The sequence below is a fragment of the Synchiropus splendidus genome, chromosome 4, assembly GCF_027744825.2.
Source record: "Synchiropus splendidus isolate RoL2022-P1 chromosome 4, RoL_Sspl_1.0, whole genome shotgun sequence".
Taxonomy (NCBI): Eukaryota; Metazoa; Chordata; class Actinopteri; order Syngnathiformes; family Callionymidae; genus Synchiropus; species Synchiropus splendidus.
The window spans coordinates 675,440-702,543 of NC_071337.1; the positions used below are offsets into that span (position 1 = coordinate 675,440).

The 27,104-nt window shown below is 53.5% G+C and overlaps 2 protein-coding genes across 5 annotated transcripts; one reads left to right on the plus strand and one right to left on the minus strand.

The window, feature by feature from the left end:
* Nucleotides 1-1,097: 1,097 nt before the first annotated feature.
* LOC128756873 (protein mono-ADP-ribosyltransferase PARP11) lies at nt 1,098-8,070 on the plus strand. Its single transcript, XM_053861652.1, has 8 exons — nt 1,098-1,321; nt 2,012-2,136; nt 2,194-2,314; nt 2,379-2,454; nt 2,539-2,611; nt 3,365-3,492; nt 4,833-4,984; nt 5,037-8,070. Exons 2-8 carry the CDS (start codon nt 2,020-2,022, stop codon nt 5,357-5,359), a joined length of 990 nt encoding a protein of 329 aa, XP_053717627.1. The 5' UTR covers nt 1,098-1,321; nt 2,012-2,019; the 3' UTR covers nt 5,360-8,070.
* On the minus strand, nt 7,546-26,748 carry LOC128756869 (protein O-mannosyl-transferase TMTC2-like). 4 transcript variants are annotated; one of them, XM_053861646.1, is made up of 12 exons: nt 26,466-26,748; nt 16,644-17,226; nt 13,218-14,040; nt 13,023-13,137; nt 12,163-12,248; nt 11,911-12,095; nt 11,764-11,842; nt 11,584-11,705; nt 11,205-11,286; nt 9,720-9,834; nt 8,569-8,632; nt 7,546-8,287 (listed from the first exon to the last, which is right to left on the minus strand). In XM_053861646.1, the coding sequence occupies exons 1-12, from the start codon at nt 26,546-26,548 to the stop codon at nt 8,099-8,101; spliced, it is 2,526 nt and encodes an 841-aa protein (XP_053717621.1). In that variant the 5' UTR covers nt 26,549-26,748; the 3' UTR covers nt 7,546-8,098. The 4 variants fall into 4 exon arrangements, with proteins under 4 accessions (XP_053717621.1, XP_053717620.1, XP_053717622.1 ...); XM_053861645.1 differs by lacking the exon at nt 26,466-26,748 and adding an exon at nt 21,251-21,664; XM_053861647.1 differs by lacking the exon at nt 26,466-26,748 and adding an exon at nt 20,775-21,227.
* Nucleotides 26,749-27,104: the final 356 nt, after the last annotated feature.

Consider the following 27,104-nt stretch of genomic DNA (forward strand, 5'->3'; position numbering starts at 1 on the left):
TGCCCCTGGACGCCTCCGCGACCCGACCCTGGATAGGAAATAACTTGAACCTTGTGTTGACTGTTTTTTCTTAAAAAATGAAAAGTTTAGAATCTTGAAATTGAACGTTATTATTCAGCTGTTGTATAATCTGCTACTTTTGTCGTGTCAATGGCTTATTCTGTCCTGTGTTTGTTTCGGTAGTGGAGACTTGAGTTTGAGGCAGAACTATGGATGAAGTGAACACACTTTTTCCTCAGAGCGCTCACACAACTCATTGTCATGCAGCATTGATTCTCCAGTCTCTCTGATCCCAACACCAGGGCGCACACAAGGTGACACTGTACAGGAGCTGTGAGGATGTTTCATGAGTGGGTGGAGTCCAGTGCAACTCTGTTGGCCGTGCTGTGCTGGGGCAGCAGGTGAACGCTGGCGGACACTAACAGACTCAGCAGACTCCTCAAAGCTGGTGGTGTGCTGGGGGTGAAACTGGACTCCTTGGAGACGGTTATGGAGAGAAGGATGCTCCTGAGACTGAGGAGCGTCCTGGACCTGGGTCACCCAACCCCTCCATCTGCTCCTGGTCCAGTACAGAAGCACACGGACCAACAGACTCAGACGACCCAAGTCAAAGACCGAGCGCCTCAGGAGCTCCTTCCTCCCTGTGGCAATAGAAACAGGTACAATTCGTCCCTGAGAAAATCACAATGAAGGAACTGCATTTTCTTGCACATTGTTCACATGGTCTCTTAGCTCTTGAGTGTAGCCTTGTTTTCACACTTTATAATATTATCTCTTTTGCATGTATCGTGATATGTGGAGTACAGAGCATGTGACGAACACAGTTTCCCTTGGGATGAATCAAGTTTCTGATTTCAGTGGAGTCCCGGTCCCTGGGGCGCCAGGAGGAGCTCAGACCTCCAGGTCTGTGGAAGACCACGGAGTGACTCAACGGTGTGGACAGGTCAGGTGCTGCGCGCTCTCACCGTGACCCCTCAACTCATCCGCATCGCATCCACACGTGTCATGTCTCCTCTCACCGCTGGTGGCGGTCATGTCCCGAAGCTCTGCGTCAGAGAGAAGGACGTGCGCGTGACGTCGCCTGGCGACGTCAGGACGCCACTAACCAGGAAACGAAAGTAAACAACAGCGATGTAGGAAGCGGAAAGGCTCCGGGGCTGCGGGTCGCCGGTGACTGATGAAGATGCGCGTGCCACTCATCTGCCCGGGGAACGTCTGGAGGCGCACGGTGACGTAGACGTCCGCTCCCTGGAAGAGCGTCTCCCGTTCGTGAGGGATGGAGCGGGCTCGGCACCGAGGCTAGACGGAGCGCCGAGCCGAGGTGGGTCTGACGCGCGCCTCTACACACGTGTTCAGTCGTTACACTCTGGTGTCACAGTCTCAAGCGAAGCGGGCGTCGGTGCCCGGAGCGCGTGACCGCTCCCCACCACCTCCGCGCGGGCTGCTGCCTGCCATTTGACCTGTGACCCTACTTGCGAGTCCGTGACTGCCTCGACTGAAGAGGCTCTTCTGCGGACCTGTGGAGGCGGAACCCTCCCGGGTCAGCGCGCTAAAAGTCACCTGCCACTAAGGAAGCAGAAGAGTGTGAGGAGGCGCCACCTGCTGGGCAGGAGCGGTACTTCACGCAGGACCCGCCAGGACAGAGGCTCTGGGGTGTAACATCAGGCTACAGGCCCAGGAGGCGGGAGCACAAGGGTCTGTGTTGAATCAGCTCTGGGATGGAGGTTAACAGGACAGACCGAGCCCCATACAACCGGGCGTCTGCTGCTTCTTAAACGTCACCACGTGTTCACATATACACACGCGTCATCACGCAACACGGGGGACGTCAGTCAGTGATGACCGAGGCTGTTCACTTCAGTTGGTGCTGGTGACATCTTGGGCGTCAAGTGTTCTCTGATGTTGTTGGACTGAGAGGTTTGTGTCAATTGGTATATCAGTCAAATAACCGAGTAAGTAAGCCGTGCGACTGTGTGGCTGGCTGTTTCAACCCTCGGAATCCTCTGTGCAGGCGCAGCCATGTTGGCCCTCAGGTTCCCAGAGGAAGAGGCCCCTGAGATGGAAGAGATGGACACCTCAGAGAGCAACTGGTGCTGGTTCTACCTGGCCGAATGTGGAGTGTGGCACATGTTTGAGGTAGACCTCCGGCCTCTGGTCCTGTGTGGCCCCGCTCCATGTCCTCTGACCCCTCAGGTGGACCCCAGCGCGGCCTGCTCGGTGACCAGCGCTCAGATCGAGCAGTGCTACAGCAGGAACCAGCGCGGCGTCATGGAGTTCTCCACGGCCAAGTACACGTACCGACTGGACTTCTCAGGTAGGAGCCTGGCCCAGGCCCCCGCTGCCGAGTGCCTGTCTGATCTGTGGGACTCCTCCTGCAGCCATGCGGCAGATAAACCTGGTCACAGGCAAGCAGCGGCCAATCAAGCGCTCGCTTCACTCCGCCACCGGCTTCCGGTGAGGAACCAGGCTCCCACCTGGGTTTGTGCGCTTCCAAGCTGTGTCAGCTGTCGCAGCTGTGTGGTGTTTCTTCTGCTGCAGGTTCATATGTGATAACCTGGCGCTGCCTGTTCCGTGTCACTGGGAGAGAATCAACACTGAGGAGCCGTATCAGGTCAGGCCAGGCCTTCTGCGCCTTCTGTCTCCCTGCTTGTATCACTCATGAAAGACAACACCACCGACTGCGTCGGGGCGGCTCGTGTAGACACCAAGTGAGGGCTCAGGTGGTTTGGACTCATCAGGGGAGAGACCTGAGGAGAGAGGAGAGACCAACCATTGAAGTTATTTTTCAGTGTGACTCCACCTCAAAACCCTGCTGCGCCTGTGACTGGGAGGGTGAGACCACTGAGCTGCTCCGACTGACCCTGACTAGCCGAGAACTGGCAGAAAATCACAGTTGTCCAGGAGAGAAAGTGTGTGAACGGCTCAATAACACTCTCTCACCTCCCACGCCGATGCTGCAGCCTCGAGGGTTGGCTGAGACCCGTCCGACACCTTCCACTTGACACTCCAAGACTTTGGTGTTTATGTTTGTAACCTGGAGAAACCACTCGTGCTGTGCACAGCTGCTCTGGCTTGACTGAAAGGTCAAGCTTTGAACAGCGTGAATCAAAGGGCAACTTTGCCAGAAGATTGAAATAATGAAACCAAATGAACAAAACAACAGGGGCGTCTGTACACCTGGCTCCACACTCCATTTGCACACAGTGTTGAAAAGTGTTGAAACAAAACACGGGCAGCTCTTCTGCTCCTCTCATTTGAGTGGTGAAAGTCCTGGTTTCCCCTGGTACTTTCCACTCACTATCTGCCCCCCCCCCACTCTCTGGTGCTCACTGAGGCACTCACTGAGTGGTCCCTCTCCTGGCAGGTGATCCAGCTGGGCCGAGACACCTACGAGTTCAAGGAAGTGGCCAGACTGTACGAGAGGACCATGAACGAGCCCATCAAATCCATTCAGAGGGTCCAGAACCTGGACCTCTGGGAGTTCTTCTGCAGGTAGGCTGAGGAGAGTTGGGCTTCAGAGGCTCAGACTCTCTTGCTTGTCACCAAGTGAAGCATCTGAGACTCGCACTGGAAGGTCACATGCCTGAGCTGCAGTGAAAACCTGCGACACAAGGGACGGACTGTACTTGAACGACTTGTTTTTCCCTGTTGGTCATGACTGAATGAGCTGGATGGAAACCATGGACAGCTGTTCTCGAGAGACTCGTGTTTGACTCCAGGGTTCAGCTGAGCAGCGTGAACAGCCTCCAAAACACATTTCTTTACATCGGGCTATAAATACTGGATGCCACACGGTGTATTTGTACATGCTTGGGCTTAAGGGGACCGTCACGTGGTCCATGGCTCTGACATGTGACCGTGATCATATAATCCAGCGTGGTGATGAGTGGCCCGGAGCCGATCAGCGCCAGGGACAACAAGCGTTCGCCACAGTCCAGTCAAGGAAGGCTTGAACCCACCTCACACCAGGTGTGTCTGTGGTTAGGCTCCGCCCCTTTTGCACCGAGCGCATTTCTGTTTTGTCTCGTAAAACACTGCGCTGCCTTTCCAGTGACTCTGGTCCAGCAGTGGTGGCGTTATGCTGCGATACCAATGTACGCCAGGCGAGGGCAGTGTAGAGCAGGCGGGAGCAGGCTCAGGCTGAACGCTGTGAACCTTTTCAGTCAGTGGGTGCAACGCTGCGTCCTTGCTGGTGAGTGGCATGAGCAACCCGCTAGTGTTTCTGAGTGAAGCGCAGTGGCTGTGTGAGTGTGGAGGCTTTACTGTGGTTCCTCCCCTGCCGTCCTGTGCTGGACTCGCTCTCTAAATACAAACGCTGTCACTGACATGTCCAGGTCCTGACCACCTAGGAAGGAGCTCAGGAAATCTCAAAAGCATGAAAAAAAGAACAGAACACATCGATTCGATAGAGAAACGGAGGGAAACATTTTGTCATTTACTGAATTGGTGACAGGAAAAAAGCTAGTTTTTAATGAAGGGAAGTCAATCTGTCTGGAATCCAAGCCGTCCTCAGGCGGTCCGTCTCTTCATGCGATCAGCCAGAGGGCGCGGCTTGAGTTCCGCGAGCAACAGACTTCAGTCACTATGAGGTTTCTTTCGGGGTTTTTCGGTGAATAACCGCCATGTTCACGTCCGCCTCCACGATGTGTTTGGTGTTGTCCGTTTGTCTTGATGTTTCCACTTGTTTTAATGCGTTTGATGAGGTGAGAGCTCAGGTACCTGTTGGCGCGGCGGCTCTTGTCTAAGCCGCGGCGGCGCACCACGCGAGTTTACTTTTGTCGTGGAAACCTGGAGCAGACTCAGAGCTCACGCTGCTGGTTTGGAACGCACAGGAAGAAAATGCAGCTGCGGAAAGTCAAGCGCAGCCTGGACATCGAGGAGCGGATGCTGTTCCACGGAACCGGCCACAGCAACATCCAGGCCATCTGCACCTTCAACTTCGACTGGCGGCTGACGGGAAGTCATGGCGACGTCTATGGCAAAGGTGAGGAGCGGCGGTCCAGTGCTGGTGTGGTGGTCTGACGGCTGTCCCGCAGGGAGCTACTTCGCCCGGGACGCCAAGTACTCCAGCAAGTTCTGCCACAGCACGGGGAAGCACTACAGCACGCTGCAGAAGCACTGCATCCCCTCGCCCATCTTCGCCAGCAAGCCGGCCCACAAGACCATGTTCCTGGCCCGGGTGCTGGTGGGGGAGTACACGCTGGGCCGCGCCGTCTACTGCAGGCCGCCCTCCAAAGACACCAGCTTCACCAACTTCTACGACAGCTGCGTGGACAGTCTGACCAACCCAAAGATCTTCGTCATCTTTGACTGCAACCAGATCTACCCCGAGTACCTGATCGAGTTCTACGAGCAGTGAGGGACGCGCTCGCCGACTCAAGTGCCTTCAGAGGTGGCGGCGGCAGCGGCGGCGGCTCAAGACAGACACGTCGACACAGCATTGGTTTTCAGAAGAGGACGAGACCATGAGTGACGTACAAACGCTGACCTTCTGTCGTCCAGAGCAGTGTCATCTGAAGGGGCCCTCCAGCGTGTTCTCCTCCTGCAGCCATGGAACGTTACGCCCTCAAAGCGAAGCATCTCAATAATATGTGGTCGTTTGTAGTTATACTTTCCAATCGGCTGCCTCTCAACGTTCTGCTGCTTCACACAGAAGGAGCAACAAGCACTACAAAAATGGCCGACGCTCTGAACCCAGGACTCCATTGATCATAAAAAAAAACAAAACAAAAGAAAAACTACAGAAGCATCATCGGGCCTCTTTAAAAGGTGTTATTTTTTTAAGTATGGAGGCCCATTCCTGCAAGGCTTGATACATAAAGGTTAACAACATTAAGATCAACTAAGGACCAGGCGGCGGCACGACCGAGCAGGTGCCATGAGTCCGGGATGCGTTGAGTTAGTGTTCGTGTTGCTTGTGTCGACAAAGTCGGTGTCAGCCGGCCACTGTGTTTGGTTAATCCGGAAGCGTTGACCCTGTAAGCGCTGCCTGTGGTTTCCAGAACACAGCTGCTAGTATTTGTATATCAAGATATATATTTTTTCTGTCTTTATTTTTCACCAGGCAGAAATGCGTCTCCATACCTGGCTCTTTAATCGTCACACGCTGTTTCTAAAATGTCTGACATGTTTGTTTTGCCATATGAATCTTTTGAACAAAGCCCGTCTGCAGACGCCATGTTACGATGGTGGCAGAGGCAAGCGACGTCCTGGTGTTGACAAAGGTGGTGGAACGCTCCTCACTCGGGTTCCACTCGCGCTTCCACGGCTGTGGCCTCCAGCGGTCGTCACTTGGCACGTCGTCCCACGGACGCTTCTACCTCTGGAACACTGCAGACTCCTTTCCGTGAAAGGGCCGCCAACCTTGTCACATTGACGCGCGCCAGTCACGTGACCTGGGCAGGGCCGCCGTGATGCCGCGGCCTCTGAAGAACCCTTGTCGGACCCTGAATGTAGCCGAACACACCGGGGGGGGGGGGGGATTCAGTCCGCCACTAGAGGGCGCGACAGAGCAAAGGAAACCACAAAGCTGGCCTGTAGCTGTGACGTCAGTATGTGCGCGTCTGTGTGTGTGTGTGCGTAATATATCTCCGTTTGTTTCTGTAAACAAGAAATAAATGTTTCAAGCATCTTTTCTTTCTCATCTTTCAAGTGGAAACTGTAAAACCGAGGAGACGTTCATGTATTTTAACATCCAAGCTGATCATTTAACACCTGACTTTCGCTGACTGTTTCCTTGTTCTTTATGGTTTCATTGAAAAGCTCCACATTTCATTTGACTCCCTGTGTCCAGTGTCACCTGTTGCGTTTGCTGCTCGTCCTCACATGTAGCAAGTTGTCTGTTAGGCAGTTTTTCTCAGACAACGTATTTAGTTTTACCTCCACCACGTTTGGTCCACAGTTCTTCTACCAAGTCACTGACCTCTGACTGGCTCCACTTGTTCATCACACCGTGTGTTAAGACTCTTAGACTGTGACTAGTGTATTGTTGAGAAACAGAAAATTAGATGAGTAGTGAAGGGTAGATGAGGCTTCATGACACAGTAGTGAAGGGTAGATGAGGCTTCATGACACAGTAGTGAAGGGCAGTTGAGGCTTCATGACACAAGAGGGAAGTGGTGATGAGGCTTCATGACACAGTAGTGAAGGGTAGATGAGGCTTCATGACACAGTAGTGAAGGGTAGATGAGGCTTCATGACACAGTAGTGAAGGGCAGTTGAGGCTTCATGACACAAGAGGGAAGTGTTGATGAGGCTTCATGACACAGTAGTGAAGGGTAGATGAGGCTTCATGACACAGTAGTGGAGGGTAGATGAGGCTTCATGACACAGTAATGAAGGGGAGATGAGGCTTCATGACACAGTAGTGAAGGGCAGTTGAGGCTTCATGACACAAGAGGGAAGTGGTGATGAGGCTTCATGATTTGTTGTAATGACTTGACAAGCTTCCTGGAGCAACAAGTCACGGGCATCAGCTGCTCACTCAGTCGTGATGAAACACCCAACAGCTCGAAAACAAACAAGCAATAAGTACACCGCGGACATGAGTTTGGCACCTTTTTATCAGTCGACGTCTGAAAACAGAATCTGAGACAAAAACATTCCTCTCACTCGCACCTCAACTATCACTCCACACACAGCGTCCATCTTCCATCTTTGTGGGGAGCTCTCACTGAGCCAGCCTGTGCCCTGGAACCTGACCCTCCATAAGACACGGGGCTGACCTGAACCAGGACTGCAACCCAGTTAGAACCTGTCCCTACAAGCTCCTACGGTCCTCACAAGGACAGGGTTTAGTCAAGAGCTGGTCCCCACAAAGATAAACAAGGCCACCCAGACACAGCTTGTGTCCCAGGTTGTGCACACATGAACGAGTCGGGCGGCTCAGGCAACAGTGGGAAGTGTCCTAGTCACAGTGGGATCCGGCTGGCCCTGATGCTTCCTGTCACCTGATCCAAGCTTCCACAACACCACACGCAGCTGTCTCCTTCTGTGGAGCGGAGGCCTTGTCGCAGGGGCAGCGCTCCGAGTCAAGAAGCCCAGACCTCCCTCTCCCCCGGGCAGGACGTGGAGCGCCAAGTCAGGATCTCGCGGCTCCTCAGCCGAGGTCCGGGCGGTGGGCGCGGAGCCCCTGTCTCACCATGATGTTCCACAGCTTGCGCAGGTTGGCGCGGGTGATGACATCATCAGGCTTGAGCCGCAGAGCGCGCAGGTAGCTGGCCTCGGCTTCAGGAAGCTTCCCGTTCAGGTGCAGCATGGCGCCCAGGTTCATGAGGGCCGCGGGGAACTGGGGGAGACAGGGACACTTCAGTGGGACTCGGGCGACATTGTGCCACTGTCTCAGTGGGGACCTCTCCTGGTGGCCAGGAGAGGACTCAACGTCAGCCGAACCAGCTGAGACAGTGGAGATGGAAACAGGGTTTGGGAATGTTTTCCGTTGCCATGGTGATGGCAGATGTTCCACGCACTCCTCTTCAAACACTAACGTTCCTAATGTGTGGCGACACGGGGATAAAAGTGGACGAGGAAACGTCGCGTAGAGACGAGCGGGTGGTGTTGGTGACTCACGTCTGGCCGGAGACCAGCCGCCTGCTGATAAAGCCGCTCGGCCGCCTGGTTGAGACTCGCCTGTCTGTGAAGCAGAGAAGAGTGTCGTGAGGTCAGAGGCACCAGGGGGCGCTGAAGTCTGGGTCACATGATCAGGCCACACCCGCGGTGCTGAACGGATGACAACGATCTCAGAGTCGCCGATGACTCTCAAGTGCTGAAGCCATTTCTAGTGAGTCGAGAGTCAAAAATAACCAGCCTTTATTCTGTAGAACCTCACGTCAGAGGTTCAAGCTCTGTAAATACGAGGGTTGATGAGGCTTCATCACCCAGTAGTAAGGGGTTGGTAAGGCTTCATCACCCAGTAGTGAAGGGTAGATGAGGCTTCATGACGCAGTAGTGAAGGGTAGATGAGGCTTCATGACACAGAAGTGAAGGGGAGATGAGGCTTCATGACGCAGTAGTGAAGGGTAGATGAGGCTTCATGACACAGTAGTGAAGGGTAGATGAGGCTTCATCACCCAGTAGTGAAGGGTAGATGAGGCTTCATGACACAGCAGTGAAGGGTAGATGAGGCTTCATGACACAGCAGTGAAGGGTAGATGAGGCTTAATGACACAGTAGTGAAGGGTAGATGAGGCTTCATGACACAGTAGTGAAGGGCAGATGAGGCTTCATGACACAGTAGTGAAGGGCAGATGAGGCTTCATGACACAGTAGTGAAGGGTAGATGAGGCTTCATGACACAGCAGTGAAGGGGAGATGAGGCTTCATGTATTCAACCACTCGCTCAATGGAACCTCACGTCATCTCTAAACCAAGAGCGCCATCTCGTGGCCTCTGAACATGAGGAAACAGTTTCATCAGCGCTACAATAGACAGAGACTTGTCCAGCAGTGACCCAGAACAGACATGATTCCAGGGGCAGATTGAGGCAGCAGCAAAAAAATGAATGAAATGAATGAAATGAAACAAATAAAACACTGTTCTTTTTTCGTTAAGGAATGTGTCAGAACTGAACTACCAAACACACACACCCCCAGCTCTGAGACGTGGCTCCAGTTCTGACACCTTGTGAAGGAATGTCAGGGACAATACCGCGACGGGCCTCTGGCCGGCGAGTCCCACGCGGCTGCACCTGCTCGAGCAGCACGTCCTCCAGTCAGACCCACCTGAGCATGTGAGCCGCGCTGAAGACCACATCAAACTCGGCGGCGTCCAGGTGCGCCGCCCGCTCCGCCATCTCGCCGGCCTCGCCCAGGCGCGACTGCTCCAGCAAGAACTGGCCTGCGGAGAGGACCGGAAGAGGGGGGTCAGTCTACCACCCAGGGATGGCAAGAGTCGGGGTGACTCGGCTGCGTGTGACTCGGAGGAGCCTGGGCGTCTGAGAGCAGAGAGGAAGGACAGCAGGAGGAGGGGAAGCAGAAGTCTGTCCCCCCAGAGCAGAGGGCGAGTCGGAGGGAAGGTGTGTGGGTCGGATCCATCCAGGAGAGGCGGATGTGTAGTCTGACAGAGTGAAGCCTCTTCACACAAGCAGCTCAGCGAGTTCCAACTCTCACAGCCGAGTCACGGCTTTATGGTGGAGGCCGCCCCAAACTGCTGCCTTCACTCTGCACATGGAGCTAATGCTTCTGTTGGCAAGAGCCAACAGAACATACAGTCAATACCAGTGTTTCACATGGTGTAAACGCCTCCTGTGTTTGGCCACTTTACACAACACTGATATTATTTTCTCTCAGGTTGATGCTCATGTAAGATCATGAAGGACTTGTCTGTCTAAACACAGCCCTTTTCCCTGCGTGCACTAAAGTCTGAGTGGGAAGGAACTGAGTGAGGGACGAAAATAAACAAACACCTCTTGAGATAAGAAAAGGTGTTTTAGCCAAGCGACTCCATGGTAATGATGGATAAACATAAATGAAATGAGTCAGTCACCGGAGGATTCGACCCCCTGCACCGGGTGAAAGAAAAGACTATTGCTGGTAAACATTGAAAGAAAAGTGTCTGAGCACTGAAGTCTTTGTTTTGATTTTGGATCCGAAGAATTTCTCCCCAGGAGCAGATGTACAGTAAAAGACAAAAAACGAGTGGCTATTCACTTTTCTTTTTACTCAGAAGTTCAAATACAATTCCATTTTGTTGTTTTTCAAAAGAGCATTATGTAAACATTTGTCTTCATGTTGGGAGCAGATCAGATCTGCTCAGCACCATCTCCAGGGGAGGACGATGGTCGCCAGCCTTCAGACACAAACTCCAGGAGTCAGTGCTGCATGGCTGCTGCTACGGCTTAGAACATATATATCAACAACCTACATCCAGCTTCATGAAGACTTTGGCCGTCCTGAGGCATGAAAATAGTCAAGGCAGTGGAGAGACACCAGTTCGTTGCTCTCACCATTTCATCTATGAGCACATAACTACTGAAGGGTTGATGAGGCTTCATGACACAGTACTGAGGCTTCATGAAACATTGTCATGATTTTCAGAGGTTTCAGATGATGCTGTCTGATGTAAAATGTTTGGACTTCAACAACTCATTCAATGAAACCTCCCACCAAGCTCAGGTTTGGCTTAGAACCAGGGCAGCGCAGCACCGACCACTGTCGCACCGTGCGAGCAGAGTAACAAGGATCACACAACAAGGAGTGTCTTCTCACCATAGTGCATGTAGCAGTTGCCTTTCCTCGGGTCCAGCTCGATGGCTCTCAGGTAGAAGGTCTCGGCTTCGGACGTCCGGCCCTGAAGAGAGAGAGGAACTCCATGTGAGCGCCTCACTTAGGTCCTTATATAAGGCACTATATCTTACTGATATATAGATATATCTCAATATGAAGACACATTCTTTTCTACTCATGTTTTCTCGTTTGATTTCTTGCTTTCTAAAAAGTTTTCGCCTCCAAATACAGTTAACTGGTCCCCACCAACTAAGTAGACTGGCACCGGCGTCTCAGTCTCTAATGTCATGTGGTCAGCCATCTTTTTTTAGTCGTGGCCCCTCCCCTGGCCAGCAGGGGGCGTGTGTGAGTGAGAACCCACCAGAGTGGATAGGAGCTTCCCGTAGGTCAGGTGAGCAGGAATGTGGTCAGGTTTGGACCTCAGGGACTCTCTGTACCAGTGGGCAGCCTCCTCCAGCATGGCGAGTCTCATGTAGGCTTCTCCTGAAGCAGCCGGGGGTCAGAGGGCAACACCATGGAACGTAAAAGTCCTGCTTCTCACCGATCATGTTGTAAAGGCTGTGCGGTGCGAACTGTCGCGGCATCTTCTTCACGGCCTCCATGTAGAGCTGCAGCGCCTCCTGTGGTGGAGGATGGGAACAGCGTCAACAGACGGTCACGTCTTCTGAGGGTCACCTCTCCAGGGCACCTGGTACTGGCCCTGCTCGTGCAGCAGCTTCCCCAGGTTGTACAGGCAGCTGGTGACCGAGCTCTTGTGGGCGTGAGGGTCCTTCAGGTTCTCGTCAGGAATGTTGGCGCACGTCCGTAAGGTCCGCTTGGCTTCCTCCGTCCTGCCCTGGTTCATCAGGATGATTCCCGTGTTCAAGTAGGCCGCTGCAGGACCCGGACATTCTTAAGTCAGCGGGCGGCCTTTCCACCATCAGCCGGACGTGATACTCACACGCCAGAGTGGGGCGACTCCCGATGGCCTGTCTGTAGTAGTGGAGGGCCTCAGTCAACCTGCTGTTCTCCTGCAGCAGCAAACCTCTGGAGGTCGACAACAGGCGCCGACATCAAGCAGCAGTTCAACCCTGAATCCACCACCCTGATGCTGCAGATAACATCCACCCTAACTCCACTCTAGGTTTGTCCTATTTGGAAAACAGACATATCTCTGCACTCGTATAACAGTCGTTACGGTAACTGCCCGCCCTTCTGCAGCAGGACCGGAGCAGATGCGCCGACAAGTGTCTAACTGCAGTAACTGTTGAACCCGCAGAGCGACTCGAATAACGGTTGGTGAAAGCAGAAAGTGAGAGCTTCCAAGTGACGATGCCATCTCTCACACACACGCGCACACACGCACGCACGCACGCACAGTTCATGGAGTTGACAAGTGAGTCGGAAAGTGACTTTGCTTCAACGCAAGTCTCAGTGAAAAACAAGCCGTTGGCGAGGGAGAGACCACTCGGCTGCTCAGACATGCAACAGCAGCTCAAACTGTTCTGAGATTGTGCCGATAAATTGGCAGAAAAAACGTAATAAATAAGGTGCAGGAGTGACAGGTTTCTCACTGTGGATGAGTAAAACAACTCAAACTTGCCATCTGAGTTCATCACTGACGCCATTGTAATGACCTCACCACGTTGCAAAGCTGAAAATCCTGTGTTTTGGGGTTATTTTTTTCCATTTCAGCTGATTACTTGGTGAAAAACTCACTGGCTGTAGAGTCGCTAGCAGATATTGGCTGTTGCTCTGACCCTAACATTGGGGTGCAACCAAACCCAGCACGAGACACAGCCAGTTTCCGCTGACACTCACAAGTTATACAGCATGTCGGCCATGTTCCCTCGATAGTGCAGCGCGTTCCTGTAGGCCCTCTCCGCCTCCTCCATCTTCCCCTGGTTCTTCAGGACGTTCCCCAGGTTCCCCCAGGCTGCCAGGAACAATCACAGCTCTCTCTGGATCCTTGCTCAAGACGGAAGACACGGCACGAGACGACAAGTTTTTCCTCACCTTTCGCAGGGTTGACGCTGATCCCAGACCTGTACAGGTTCTCCTCGTTGTTCCAGTCTCTGTTCCTCTGAACGGTCCGCAGTCCGTTCAGCACCAGGAGCCCCACGCAGAGACACAGCAGAGCAGTCCGGCTGCCCCAAGTCCTCAGGCGGGAAAACAAGCTCCTGACTGCAGCAGCCACCAGCAGGCAGAAGCCCATGCTGGGGATGTAGAGAACCCGCTCGGCGATGACAAAGCCCACGTAGAAGAAGAGGTTGGAGGCCGGCAGGAAGGGCAGAGCCAGCAGGCCCAGGCACAGCAGAACCAGCTTTTCAGTGGGGGGTAAGGACGTGGGCCCAGCGTGTCTGGCCGAGCCGTTCTGGCTGGTCTTGGTTGGTCCCGGCTGCGTGTTGTGGTTGGAGTCCAGGCCACAGAGACCATTTCCATTACTGACCGACTGCTCTTCATCAGCAGCTGGGTCCGGGACCTCCTGCGCCGCCGAGACCGGGCCGTGAAAGCCAAAGCAGAGCAGCAGCACCAAGGCAAAGTAGAAGGCCGCGGAGTGAAGGTTCCTCCAGTCGGCCAGAGAGCGGACCAGCGGCACCGCGTCCATGGACCAGTCGAAGCTGAGCTCAGCGGGGCAGAGCAAGATCCAGGCGTTGGCCGTCGGCAGGTAGAGGAAGGTGAGCAGCCGCGTGAGCAGGTGAGGGGAATCCGCCGCTGGGTTGTCAGAGTTGGAGAAGTGTGGCGTCTTGTTGCCCATCCAGTAGAGACGAGCGGCGAGCAGCAGCAGGCCCCAGGAGGCCACCACCCCCAGACTCCGCTGCAGGGCCCCGTCTCTCTGCTGGAGGGAAGCGTGACATTCAGACAGGGATGCTACCTGGTGCTACGCTAACTTCAAGGCTGACCCCCCCCCAACATGCGTGATCTCTGAGGTGAGCGCGGAGCGTTAGCTTAGCCGCGCTCTGTCGCAGTGTGACCGCTAATCAGCTTAGTCCTCGCGGTGCTGGTCTGCAGATGCTGTTTACATCTGCTAAGAGCATTACTCCGGGCATGATGGCCGTGCGCACGCCAGACCTCCCCCCCGCCGTCGCCCCGCTGCCTGACTTCCTCTGCAAGAAGCAGATTAATAACTCCGACCAATCAACTCCGGGGAAAACAAAGGGATCAATGGAGTCCAAGAGTTTCCGTAGCTCCGTCCATGTCCCTGCCGACCCCACTGACCCCGAGTCACATGACCTCTGAGTGACTTCCTTCTGCGACTGCTCGCGTCCTGCCGTCCCTCTCACCAGGAACAGGTGGAGGATGAAGCTGTGCAGTGAGCTCAGTGCACGGGGCCTGCTGCGAGGGCCTCACCGGACAGTTGCCGGACTCACAGATGCTCTGTCAGTCCGTCTTCAGAAGCAATATTCAGACAGTTTAACGGAGAGTCGACTCGATCCAGCAGCCCGGGGGCCACATGTGGCCCTCATGAGGTCCCTTTCAAACTGGGCATGTGTGTCCAGGATCCTGGATGAAACCATCTCATGGTTGCAATTGTTATATAATGACTTTTCAATATTATTGTTGTGCATTTATTCTCGGTCAAAACAAATCTTTTTTATAAAAAAGTCTTGTTTTAATAGTGTTTAATTTTATTAATAATAAATAATCTTAATCAAGATTAAACTGTCCACTTTTGTCATTTAACATTCAAAATGTTCAAATAAAATCGATTTACGTTTTTCATCAGAAAATATTATTTTATCTGTGTTTATTCTCAAGCTATTTGTCATACATATATAGATTTACTGATTAATTAGTTATTAATAGTGTCTATTCTCGCCAAAAACACCTTAAAAACAACCCTAAGTGCTGTTAAACTAACCAGGAAAACGTGTCATTCGTTGAACCCAGTTAACCCACTGACTGTGACCCCAATACTTGGGTCAAGTTACGACATTTCCGGGCTTCTTCTACAACACATCACATGCAAATAGATGAAGTGGCTCTTTCATAATTACACAGTGTGTATTCATCAAGCAAAGGGTTTAGCAGAGCCAGATTGGAACCGGCAACCTCTCAGTCCCGGGACGCTGCCTGTTCCATCCGATCCATGCTGCTCCAAACAGACACAACAGTTCCATGCACACGTGAGCAGCTCAGGCGTCGGCTCCGACTCAACCGGTGAATTTAGCTCTAAGTTTTGGCCCAATAATAAGACGCCAATAAAACAGGATCAGTCTCCTGAGAAATGATGGATGGATCGCTGCTTCAGTTCGGCGGCAGGAACCGCTGAGCTCAGCAGGTGGCGCTCTGGGTAAAGCCAATGTGCCAAGGTCATAGGGAGGGAGGTGTCCAACGCTGAGATCACAGCCCAGCGCTGGTGTCTGACTCTTATTTTCCCTCTCTTCTGCTCATAACCGTGGCTCCATTCATCATCACTTTCTGAAAAGGGTCGTCCAAAAACACCACTTTCACCAAGCAACCGAGTCTCTGCTCCGCTGAATTGGCTGACGAAACAGAAGTTAAGCAGAACTGCCGTGGCTTTGGGGAACACTCGAGACACCAGCGAGTCAGCTCCAACTCATGGGCTGAAAAGACCGGAACAATTCTTCAGTCGACTGGTGACATCATTTGCACCAGGCAGTGCAGCAGTCCCTCACTCACAAGGTGAAGGGAACACCTCACGACCCACTTACGCTCCTTCAGTTCCTCTGTATTTCTGCACAAACCTTACAGAGATACGGACCAAACGGAGCAGTACCAGTGGAGACCATGGGGGGCAGTGTTGCTCCCCGATAGTGAGACAGGAAGAAGACAGAAGAATGGTGGCAACTCTCCGTCCTCCAGTGGCCAGATATCTCAGGGCCTCAGCGACCAGCGCCTCCTACAACGCTGCCTCCGTTTCCTCTGTTGTGCCAGAGCTACAGGATCAACACTGACTCCACAGTCAAAGCTTTGGAGCTCTGACTCTGGGCTGCTCCCCCTGCTGGATATATATGGGGGAGCAGCAACATAAGGAAGCATGTGACCAGTGAGGGGAACATGGTTAACATCACAGCGTTGTGTGATGAAACATGGACGCCCAACATCTGGTCTGTATTCATATTCGTACATCCTCCACAACGTTACAACACACATGACAACGTCAAGTCTCCACAAATGACTTCCATGTGGCAACCACGCTGCTCTGCTGGAGAAGCTCCACCAGGACAACTGACTCAACTCAAGTACGACATCATTGTCACCAATGAGCTTGAAACAGACGAACCGACTCCAGCCAACAGCCACTTCCAGGGAGGAAGTCGGAGCTCTAGTTTGAATGGACACAGAGTAGCTGAGGCCCCGGCAAGGATCAGCAGGAACTTGAGAAGGCCCTCCCCTCCTCGCCCCTGAACAGGTCCAGTGTTGATGAAGGCACTGAGAGATGGCAGATGACAGAACGCACAGGACTCAGTGACGCACCTTTCCCAGCAGCAGCAGCAGCGCCTGCCGCAGCCGGAGCCTGTGGACGATGAAGAGGTCGTACACCGCCATGACGGCCAGCACAGTCACGCCCTGCTCCTTCCACAGCATGCTGGAGGCGGCGCACCACAGGCTGCTGACCATCCAAGCCCAGCGGGCGCCGGTTCTGTTGGGGAGGCCGCGCAGCCCGCAGTGTCTCACGTAGCAGAGCAGGGACAGCAGGAAGAAGAGCGCCGCGCCCACGTCGGCCCGCCCCACCACGCCCGCCACCGCCTCGCTGTGCACGGGGTGGGAGGCGAAGAGGAGACCCGCCAGGAGCGTCCACAGCCCTCCGCCCAGCAGGGGGCGAGCGAAGGCGGTGAACAGCGCGGTGACCAGTCCGTGGAGCAGCAGGTTGGTCAGGTGGTAGCCCCAGGGACGCAGGTGGTGCAGAGCGTAGTTGAGTCTGAAGGACAGAGTGCAGAGAGGGCGGAAGGACTTGTGGCTGCCGCTGTGGGTGAGCAGGGTCCCCCAGAAGTCGTCGTACAGGATGTTGGTCCAGGGAGTGGCGGGGAGGAGGTCCGGGTTGGTTTTGATGGCTCGACTGCGGAGAGGAAAGGAGAGGTTAGAAGGATCCCGCCACGACACGACACCCTGAAACAGCCATCCCACAAAGAAAGAAGGAAGCGGCGGCCGGATACTGATGGACGTCCCCCTCCTCATCCGTCCCTTCAGGCGTGTGGGGCGGAGGCACGTGCTTCAGTTGGTGACAGGCTATGATCCCACGGCAGGAGTGGCCCGGGTCCGACTAGACACACCCACATAGGAGTCAGCATTGCACCAGATCCAAGTCGGATCCGCCAGTCGGACGTCTGGCACGGAGTCGGCTTCTATCTGGATTGAGACCGTCACACTTGGCCCCAGGCTGGATATTCACTTGACTCATCTGCCCAGGACCAGGTCTGTCCCACATCCGTTTCAGACACGGCAAAATGATCCGTACCGGCTGCGGTTCAAGGCATGTGGCCCAGACCTGGACCAGATGCCACAGTACATCTAGCCCACTCCCAGGCCAATTTCTTGCCGTGTAAAAGTACACCCAGCTCCAGCATCAGCAGGTCCACCTTCATGGCGTCTGTCACGTATTCCACGTATTGTGATGTCTCCACCTGATCAGGTCAGTAAATATATATCTATATTTTATTGGAATAAATCTTCATGCGTGACGGCGTGCTGTGGCCCTGCGACACGGTCGCTGACGTGCGACACAGACTCTGCCCAGCGCAACAATCCGAGCAGATATGAACAAAACAGCTTCATGGTGTGGTTCCTGAGACACCTGTAGAATCCTTTAGAAGCCCTTAGAATCAAGTCAGGCAAATAAATAAAACAATATTGTTCCATGGATTTGACAGTCGTGTTTTCCAGTTTTTCTAACTCATCCTGAAGGCAGCACGGCGCCTGCAGCTCCCTGGTGATCAGACCACTTCCTCGTCCCGACAGCAACATTTCCGACAGCAACATTTCAACATTTCCTCAGCGGCTGCGCCGGCAGGCCGCTAACATGACCGCCTCATTAGCAGCAGCCTCTGACGCCCGCGCTGCCAGTCTGAGCGCTAATACATATGTAAATATTCAAATGGCGTCTCCACACGGGAGGATAAAAGGAATGAATTATGAGCGCGGGTCCTGCCGGCGTCTGGAACCACGGCTGCCTCCTTTGTCTGCGGCAGAAACCCAGCGCTCTCCTGCCGTGACTGCTCTTGCAGAGGGGGTCTTTTGTATTCTGCTGCTGTACGTGGAGCCGTCCATTCACAAGCCCAAGTACAGAAGAGGCTTGGGCCATGCAGCGGGGGGAGGGCTCGCAATCTTTTGGGGTTAATCTCCTGGAGGACGGGGCTCTCTTTCACCTGTCGCCAGCTTTTGTGACGAGAAGAGAAGCAGTGACGTCACCGACGACTGAGCTTCATCAAACATGGAGCGTCATGAGGGTCACCAGCCTGCCAATGGAGCGTCATGACCCCTGGGTCTGGGCCTGGAACAGACCCTCAGAGACGCGACCCGGGCCTCCTCCTCCTCCTCCAACACCAGCCCGAGGGAGCCACATCTAAAGATGCTGCCTCTGGTCTGAATATCAGGAAGTGGAGCTCAGCACCAGCAGCAGAACAATGCTCCATCAGAGCGGGCCACACCACTTTCCCACGGCAGGCTGGCACGAACACGGAAGCCGAGAAAGAAACAGAAAAATGTAACCGCAGCATTCATAAAGTGAGGAGCTGCCATGCCCCCAGTGATGGATGAGGCCACTGGCTCTGGCCTTCAGTCAGCAGGTGCCACTTCCACCAGTGCTTTCCCACAGCGTCGGCCCTGCACTCGGAGGGAGGAACCAAACAATCCTTTCCAAAAGCCGCCATGCTTCCTTCGTACCCGCCGTCGCCGCAGTGATAAGAGCCTCCATGACCTGCAGTGTCTGAGGGGAACGGTTTGATGGCGGCAGCTTCAAAGCCGGCGAGGAAGTCGGCAGGAAGTCTGGATGTGTATATCTGTGACTCACAGAACAACAGAGCTCAAACAGATCACAGGCTGCTGCTGCTGTGTTTGGTTACGGGTGGTTCAGCAGGAGCCTTTCGCTGGAGAGGAGCAAAGCGCTGGAAAGCATGAGAAATGGACGCCCTGTTCTTCAGCCCCGCATTTCCCATCATTGGTGGCCGAACAGTAGAGTGCCCCGATCCGAGTGGCGTCGTAGTGGCCTCCATGGAAAGGGCGTTTCTCCTCAGGAATATCAGAGCACAGGAAGGACATTTGACTCATTTTAGACTGACGGAAATAAAAGAGAAAAAATAGATCAATGCCTGTCAAAATGCAGGACATGACGTTTCAGGGGGTCAAATTGCCAATGTTCACCGCTCCTGACCCAGCAGTGGCCCCAGCACCAGGCTCTTGAGAAGGACCCTGAGGGCTGCCAGAGACCAGTGAGGTGGGGGCTGCGTTTGAGCTGCAGAGGCACTTCATCTCCATCAGAACCACTGATCCACCGCGCCGGTCGACCTGATGAACTGATGAATCGCTCTCGTCTTTCAGCTGACGGACCACCGATCCGTCACCTTCTGTAAATCATTGCTCACTTTCCATTAGCCGGCGGCACCAACTGTTCCCGGGGCCGATGGGACAGGTGCAAGCTCAGCACAAAAGCCGCGTCTGTGAGTGATGACGCCGATAAAAGCGGCTGATGACTCTTCAGCAGGAGGAGGCGACGGCAAATCAATAGGCTAATAAAACCAAGGGCCCAGTCTCCGCTGGCAGTGAGCGGACCTGGCTCCAGTCCAGCCGACCCTGAGGGAAGGTTAGTTGACCAGCTCCGCCTGCAGTGGACAGGGGCCACAAGACTGGCTCTGATATAGCAAGCACCTGAGGTTGGCTTCAGCCACTGGAAGTACCAGTACTGCAGCCTTGCAATACCTGGACACAGTGTGATGAGGGGGAGGGAGGGAGGGCGCAGTCATGTAAAGGAATGAGCAGAGGAGGAGAGCGAAGGAACGAGTCCAGCAGGGGGCCACGTGGAGAGGTTCGGGAGGACAGGTGGTTTGTGGAGAGGGGAGACGGAGTTGGACCAAGGATGATGGAGGTGAGGAGGACGACAACAGGTGAGGGCAGTGGACCCCCGATGGGAACCGCCAAAAACAGAGACGCTTGTGTTCGAGGAGTTTTCAAGCCGACGAGACACAGCGCTTGAGGACAAGTCAAGGTGAAAGCAGTGGCTCCTGTTATGCCCAACAACTTCCCTGAGTCACTGGCAAGGCAGCAAAGATTCAATCTCGATTCTCATCTGCTACGGTTCAAGGTTCACTTGAATCATCCCTATATTCATTTTTTAAAAATGGCAAAATCTGCTGGGAGACCGCCATTTCGGAGCCACGTGAGACGCCTTGACGTCAGTGTACAGCGTCTTCTGGACACACGCACCAATGGAAAGTACCAAAACAAAGATGGCGGAGATGGAAATCCAACTAGCTTGGACTTGGGTAAAGACGAGAGCTTGGTGTGGTTTGCTCTATACACTCCATCAATACCTGATGCATCAATATGTTAAGTGCGCTACGTCAATATTGACTGAATAAACACTCTGATTAGGGAGCACCAGTGCGTACTGACCTCAGTAGCCGCAGCGCGAGTCCATTCCACAGTTTGCAGCCGTTTAGCATGCTAGCGTTTAGCATGCTAGCGTTTAGCAGCGAAACTCACTTTGGGAATAGTGAACACTTCAGGGGTGCACGGTACGACGACGCACAGTATGTAGTAAATCAAGTGTTTACAGGCAGCGATGGCTCCACTGATGACCAGACCTGAAACTGGACTGGAGCTCCTGACTGTAGCCAGTTTTGAAGAGCATTTCTGGAAAATGTGAGTTTTGCTTGAAATAAAGAAATTAGAAATACGACAACGTGTCGGCACCTTCCAGCCAATGCACCGCGCTGGTTAGCGACCCGCGAGCGAGACTCCACATCAAGACCAAACACCATCCGTCAGAACAAACACTGGAGTCCAGAGCAGAAGCAGACCAAATCCGCATTTCTGAAGTGGAAACTCTGCAGTGTGAGGTCGCAGGTCACCCAGCGTGGCGCGCTAACCCAGCTCGCCGTGCTCCAGCCACTCCTTCCTTCAGGAGCCACCAGTTGCTAGGTTCCAAAATTAGCAAGCGAGAGCAGCAGCTGCATTCGACGGCTGAGTGAACCGCCAAACTAGAACCAGTTGTTTTGCTCAAGGGCACTTCCCTTGGCTCTGATTCACCAGCTAACATGGCTGGCGTCTCGTCATCTGACCTCCGAATGTTCTGTCTGCTGCGCCCGGATTCTGGCGAGCAGGTTCACAGAACCCCGGTGAGTCACCCTCTGGAGAGCGAGCCAGAAGTTTAACAGCGCTGCAGGAAAGTCCATCATGGAAGCCATTAAAGTCTTGAGTAACATCATAAAGTCGTTCTCGTCAAGCAGCTTTGAAGAGGCAAGCAGATGTGATGTCACATGACCACCTCGTGGCGTCGCCTGGATGGTGTTCCACAGACAGATGTTGCTGAGAAGATACGCAGCGCGTTGCCGGTGCCACTGTCCGTCACCTTCACGTATTTGTATTTTTTCTGTGTTTTCACTCTCCCTGCAGTTATGAGGAGACGCACTTCTCCTGCCACATCACACCATGCTTCCAGGTGGGTTTCCGGCCTCTGGTTGACCACAGCTCCACGGCGGCTGGAGTGAAGCCAGGGCAACGTTGCAGGCCTCAGGAGCAGCAGTGAAGCTTGAACACGGTGCAGGAAACGGAACTTTGATTCTGGGCCCTTGGACAGCTGTTAACTCTCACCGACTTCTGATCACACGTGTTTGTTTTCGGGTCTAGGATTCCGTCACAGTTGCAGTTCCCAGGAGGTGAGTGAATGCGAGCCCCACATGAAACCCGACGCCACGGAGGTCCAACCTTTGACTCTGGAGCACCTCCAGAGACGTTGCTCAGAGGGGATCAGGATGAGCTTCAAAGTTTGGTGACGGATCACTGTAAACCCTTTCACTTATCATGAAGGATCACAGCGTTTGCAGACGCTGGGATTTGAACCTGCAACTTAGACTGGCTTTCAGTTGAATCTAACAGAAGCTGCTGAGTTTAACTGTTTGTTGTTGCAGATTGTGGCTGCTTTGTTCTTGAAAGGTGAATTGGAGCCGCGTGTTTGACTGGCGACGGCTGCGACTTTCGAAGGCTTGCAAATTTCGGGATGTCCGGATACTGTAGATCCGGATCTGAGCGTTAGTTGGTGGCTGACTGTCGTGGGACTGCAACGCTACACGGATCGGACCGTTTCTGTCCGAGGACACTGGCAGCTGATTTCGTGAAGCGTGCAGCGAGGCGGCTCCAGAACCGGATCCTGCAGTAACATAACAAAACAGAGGTGCCCTGTACTGACCGCCCTGACACCTGTTAGCTAGTTCAGAACCATCCTCCCCACAGACGGTGCTCAGTCTGAGAGAACTCACTGCCGCAAAACAGGAGGCTGACATACGCACAAACGTATCGTAGTGAGCGAGGAGGCAGCGCTGCGCACGCGTTACTGGGATCTGTCTCCAATATCACTTGATTTAGCACACTATTTATCTGTTTAACAAGAGAAGCAGGGATGCACCAAACCACACAATCTCTCACTGTAACATTTGTAGACTGTGTCTGTGTAGCATGAGGTCCCTAGTTCTCCTCCTGAGATGAATAAAATCTTGTCTTATCTCATCTAGTCATCGACCTCAGGATCGGGCCGAGTGCGTTAAACGGGTCAGTTGATTTATCACTCGTCAGCAAGGTCATGAAAACAGGAGGTGAACTCTGAAGGCTTCCTGCCAACATGGCCGTGTAAACAAAATCAGTCATGCGACGTCCAGCGCTCCGAAGCCGACAAAAGATCGGTTTGGATTTTCGCTTTTCACGCTCAAGATCAACACTTGGAAAAGGTGTTTTTGCAGCGAACACTGCTGCCTTTCCCACCTGGCGTCCCCACAGCACGGCCTGCACCTTCACCTGTGCAACCTCGCGGCTGTCCTCGCCTTCCTCAGCTCCAACATTCCTGCTCCAACAACACGTCCAAACCATATTTCCTCCCCAAGATCCTCCACATGAACCAGCATCTGTCATGATGAGCTCATTCGCCGCATTAGTGTGGTGTTTCAGCTGCTAGCCAAACAAACCGAGCGGAGCAAAGTAGCCCGCAGAGCTCCCGCCGTGCAGAGGTCAAGTGCCAACACACGCGGGACGTTAGCGTCAGGTGTGAGCGTCAGGTCTTCCATTTCTGTCAGGTAATAAACGAGCCATTCGTAAGATAAATCAGTAAATAAGGAGTAGATTTCTGACACAGTTATCTATGGGAAACAAAAAGCGTGCTGCCTTGCTCAAGGGAGTGGGCTTGCTCCCGATAGAGCATGAAATATGGTGCTTACAGAGGCAAGCTTCCAGGCAGGCCCTCACTGGGAGACCCCTCGCTCGCTCTCTTTCTGAACCAGGAGGGAACATCTGGCCCCTCCAGAGGGGCCACCACGCAGCACTCCCGGCCCCTCATTCCATTCTGGAAACTCATCCTCAAAATTCAGAGATTTAAAGTCAGGAAAACACCGGCGGCGTCAGTGGTGCTCCGAGACAAATTCATCAGAGAGAGAGGAGTAAAATATGATAATAGCCTAACAATCAGTCAGCTCTGGCGGAAAAACCTCAAATCTTTGGAAGGAACCACAAGCCACACTTTCCCAGCTGCCATAAAACACCTCAGCCTAGTGCCGAGTCTGGGGGGATACCTGGTTATGGACTCAATCCATCCTCACTGGGCGACGGCACGACCGAGCGGCCGCTGCTGTGGCGCCACCTCACTTCACCTGTCTCCAGGAGGGAAAAATTGCCAATAAAATGGCAGAAAATGCAACAAGAAGTGTCTGAATGCAGCAGTGTTGGGGTTTTTCGATCATCGTACACAGTGGTCTCCGTCCCTCTGCCTCCCAACCCGCCCTCACACTCGGCGCTCACTGATCCAACAATCTTTTATCTGTCCAGCAGTCATCCTCATGTTTGGCCCGGTCCTACCAGGGAGCTCTCCTACTGATGGATGCCATGAGTCTCCTTCCTGTCCGCCAACATCTGCCCCCGCCCCCCGTGACTTTGATGGATCCACGGCGGCTGAACTTTCACTGCGCTGATGCAGTCTGGGGGCAGCAGGGAGGCCCGGGTCAGAACGGCGGGCGCTTGACTGGAAGACAGGTCCCACCCCCGCAGAGCAGAGGAGCGGAGGAGGTCCATGCCCTGCGCTGCTCGCCAGGACTTGTCTCACATTACTGCTCCCACAAGTGTTTGTTCAGTGCTGACTGGACCCAGAGCACGATCGCTGAGTTCACTGGAACTTAACAGAGAGAGACAAATGGTGCCTCAAAAAATGTGGGGTTGTTTTTGTCTCCCACTTCCAAAACTAGCCTCAGAAAGGAAGCACTGCTCATGGATGTGGAGGCAATGAGGAGCTGGAGTGGCCAACTGGTCCTGAGGAGAGAGCCTCCAGCCTTGAGGTCCGGTACCACCTGGACCGGTGCCACCCATCAGCAGGGTCCCGCCTCCTTCCATGTCATTCTTCCTCAGGGAGGAACAGCAACACTGCCCCCCATGGTCTCCACTGGTACTGCTCCGTTTGGTCCCTAGCCGTAAGAAACGTGCAGGAATATGGAGGAAATGAAGGCAGATCACGGACAGGAGTTTCCGTCTGTATCCGGATCTGAATGTAACGATGAGCATGAATGGACCTTAAAAGTCAGAGTAGATTAATGCTGACCTTTGGAGGGAGACAAACTTTGGATGTCAAAACAGAAGCGGTAAAAAAGACTTGTGCGACGAGGCACCACTGAGACTCCGAGGCTGGGTCTCCAGGGACCACTGTGGTTGGAAGACAGACCAGATCTGAATGAAAACGCGCCCTGTAAACACGTCTTCTGTCCGGATCACGGTGTGTGCTCGATGGGGTCCATGTGCTTCTGTGTGCACCCCACCTCACGTGACCAGTGAATCCACTCTGAACCAACGCGGGTCCGCTGCAGAGGAGGGCTATAATCATCTCCATCCACATCCATCTCAGTTGTCCTCCATGTTTAAAGACTGTTTTCAAAATACCAGCATTTGCAATGAAGACCAGAGAAACGATGAGGGTCTCGAACTCTACTGACCAAGGGGACACCAGAGGAAACGTCTTGGTGAAGCTGAAATTCCTGACAAAAACGCCCAAACATGAACAAAAATATGCCAAAAAAAGCCCCCAAAATGCCAGAAAAATCGCCAATAAAGTAGCATAAAATGCTCAATGTTCAATATCAAACTATGGGGTTCTCCCTGGGGTTTTTTGGGGGGATTTCACAGATGAGGGGGTCAAAATGCCAGTGTTTCCCTCAGCACGACCTGGTCCCTGTCCCTCTGAAGAATCTACCAGGCTCTCCACTGACCTGGGGACACCAGACCAGGGAGAGTGACTGCTCCTGTGGTTTGGTCACGCACCACTGATAACCTTCATTTTAGCCTGTAACTAAAGAAAAAACTTCAAAAAAACTTTGATCATTAAATATTAAATATTTCTCCACAAAATAATCAGACTTGACAATATGTATTGTCTCTCAAACGAACAAAATAAAGTGGGAGGGGGGGAGGAAACCTTGTTAAAAAACGGCTTTATGATTTACTATTGATTTTATTATGACTTTTTATTTTATTTGTTACGGTATTTTAGTTGGAGACTTTTATTGGAGACGGAACAATGTTATTCGCATCATCAAACACAGTGGCCTTTAGACATGATCCTATTCTTTTACGATGCTACAGTCACAAAGGGGAAGTGAAATCGAAGGCTTGTTCTTCTGTCCTCGTGACTCAACTGCCTCCAAAGTTGAGTTATTTCATGATGTCATCTCCAGTCTTCTGTGAGGTGATGAAAGTTGGAAGTCACAGCCTGAATATTCCAGTGATGGAGCTCGCTGTTGACGCTGACTAAGGGAACGATCGGGGCGAGAATGTGACTGATCTTCCGGGCCACCCGCAGCTGGAGACGCCCTCAGCGTGACCCAGGTTCTGGAGGGTCCGCGACACCTCAGCAGGTGGCTTCGTGAGCAGCGCTTCTGCCGCTCGTCTCCAACAGACGCCGGCAGCTGCGATCATGGCTCGTGAATCTGGGGTCCAGACTCGCAGCACTTCAGCCAATGAAACCCGGGTCACTCTGGTCCAGCACCCTGCGGTTCGGACCGCAACAACAACAGCAGCAGCAGCAGCAGCAGCAGCAGGAGCCCGTGTTCGCGCGCGTACCTGTCATCGTAGCAGAAGCCGGCGTCCAGCGTGTTCACGTAGAGCGCCACGGACACGGCGGCGCTCAGCAGCTCCGGGACCATCGCTCCTCGGTTCGGTGCTCCGGTTCCAGGCGGAGAGCTACAAGCGACGGAGCGGAACCGGCGTGCTCTCGCGGCGCGGCTTCTCCCTCGTCACGTGGCGTCCGCGGAGGGCGTCCATGCTGCTTCTGACCCGCGCCGCCCGCAGGTACCGTGTCGGCGCGGGCACCTCCGGTCCGGTGAGGCGCGTGTGGCGGTGTACAGGGAGGCCGCGCATGCGCGCAGCGTCGCGGAGAGGCGGCGTCCAGAATCACGTCAACAAAGAAATATAGCGGTTTTAAGCTGCTGACTCGTTCAAAACAGTCGTGAATCCCAATGGAAAACCTTCTATAATATTATAACAGGAAGCATTTGCAGGTGGTGAGAACAATAAGATACTTTTAAGTGATGCGTTCGAGGAGATTGATCCCTGAGGCCTCAGGACATATGGACCTGTGCCCGCTCCTCCTGCTGACACCAGCTGGACCTGAGGAGCACGGAGAGGAACACACTTGGCAGAAGAGCCGCGTGCCTCTGACGAGAAGAATCCTGAGAAGGACTTGAGATTTGGGAGCAGTGA

Coding starts and splice junctions, on each gene's coding strand:
- LOC128756869 (XM_053861645.1), bottom strand. CDS start 21,420: ATGTTAGCTGGTGAATCAGAGCCAAGGGAAGTGCCCTTGAGCAAAACA. Junction 13,138..13,217: donor CAGCGTCAACCCTGCGAAAG/GTGAGGAAAAAC, acceptor TGTTCCTGGCAG/CCTGGGGGAACCTGGGGAAC. Junction 12,096..12,162: donor GAGTCGCCCCACTCTGGCGT/GTGAGTATCACG, acceptor CGGGTCCTGCAG/CGGCCTACTTGAACACGGGA.
- LOC128756873 (XM_053861652.1), top strand. CDS start 2,020: ATGTTGGCCCTCAGGTTCCCAGAGGAAGAGGCCCCTGAGATGGAAGAG. Junction 2,137..2,193: donor GAGTGTGGCACATGTTTGAG/GTAGACCTCCGG, acceptor CTGACCCCTCAG/GTGGACCCCAGCGCGGCCTG. Junction 2,612..3,364: donor ACACTGAGGAGCCGTATCAG/GTCAGGCCAGGC, acceptor CTCTCCTGGCAG/GTGATCCAGCTGGGCCGAGA.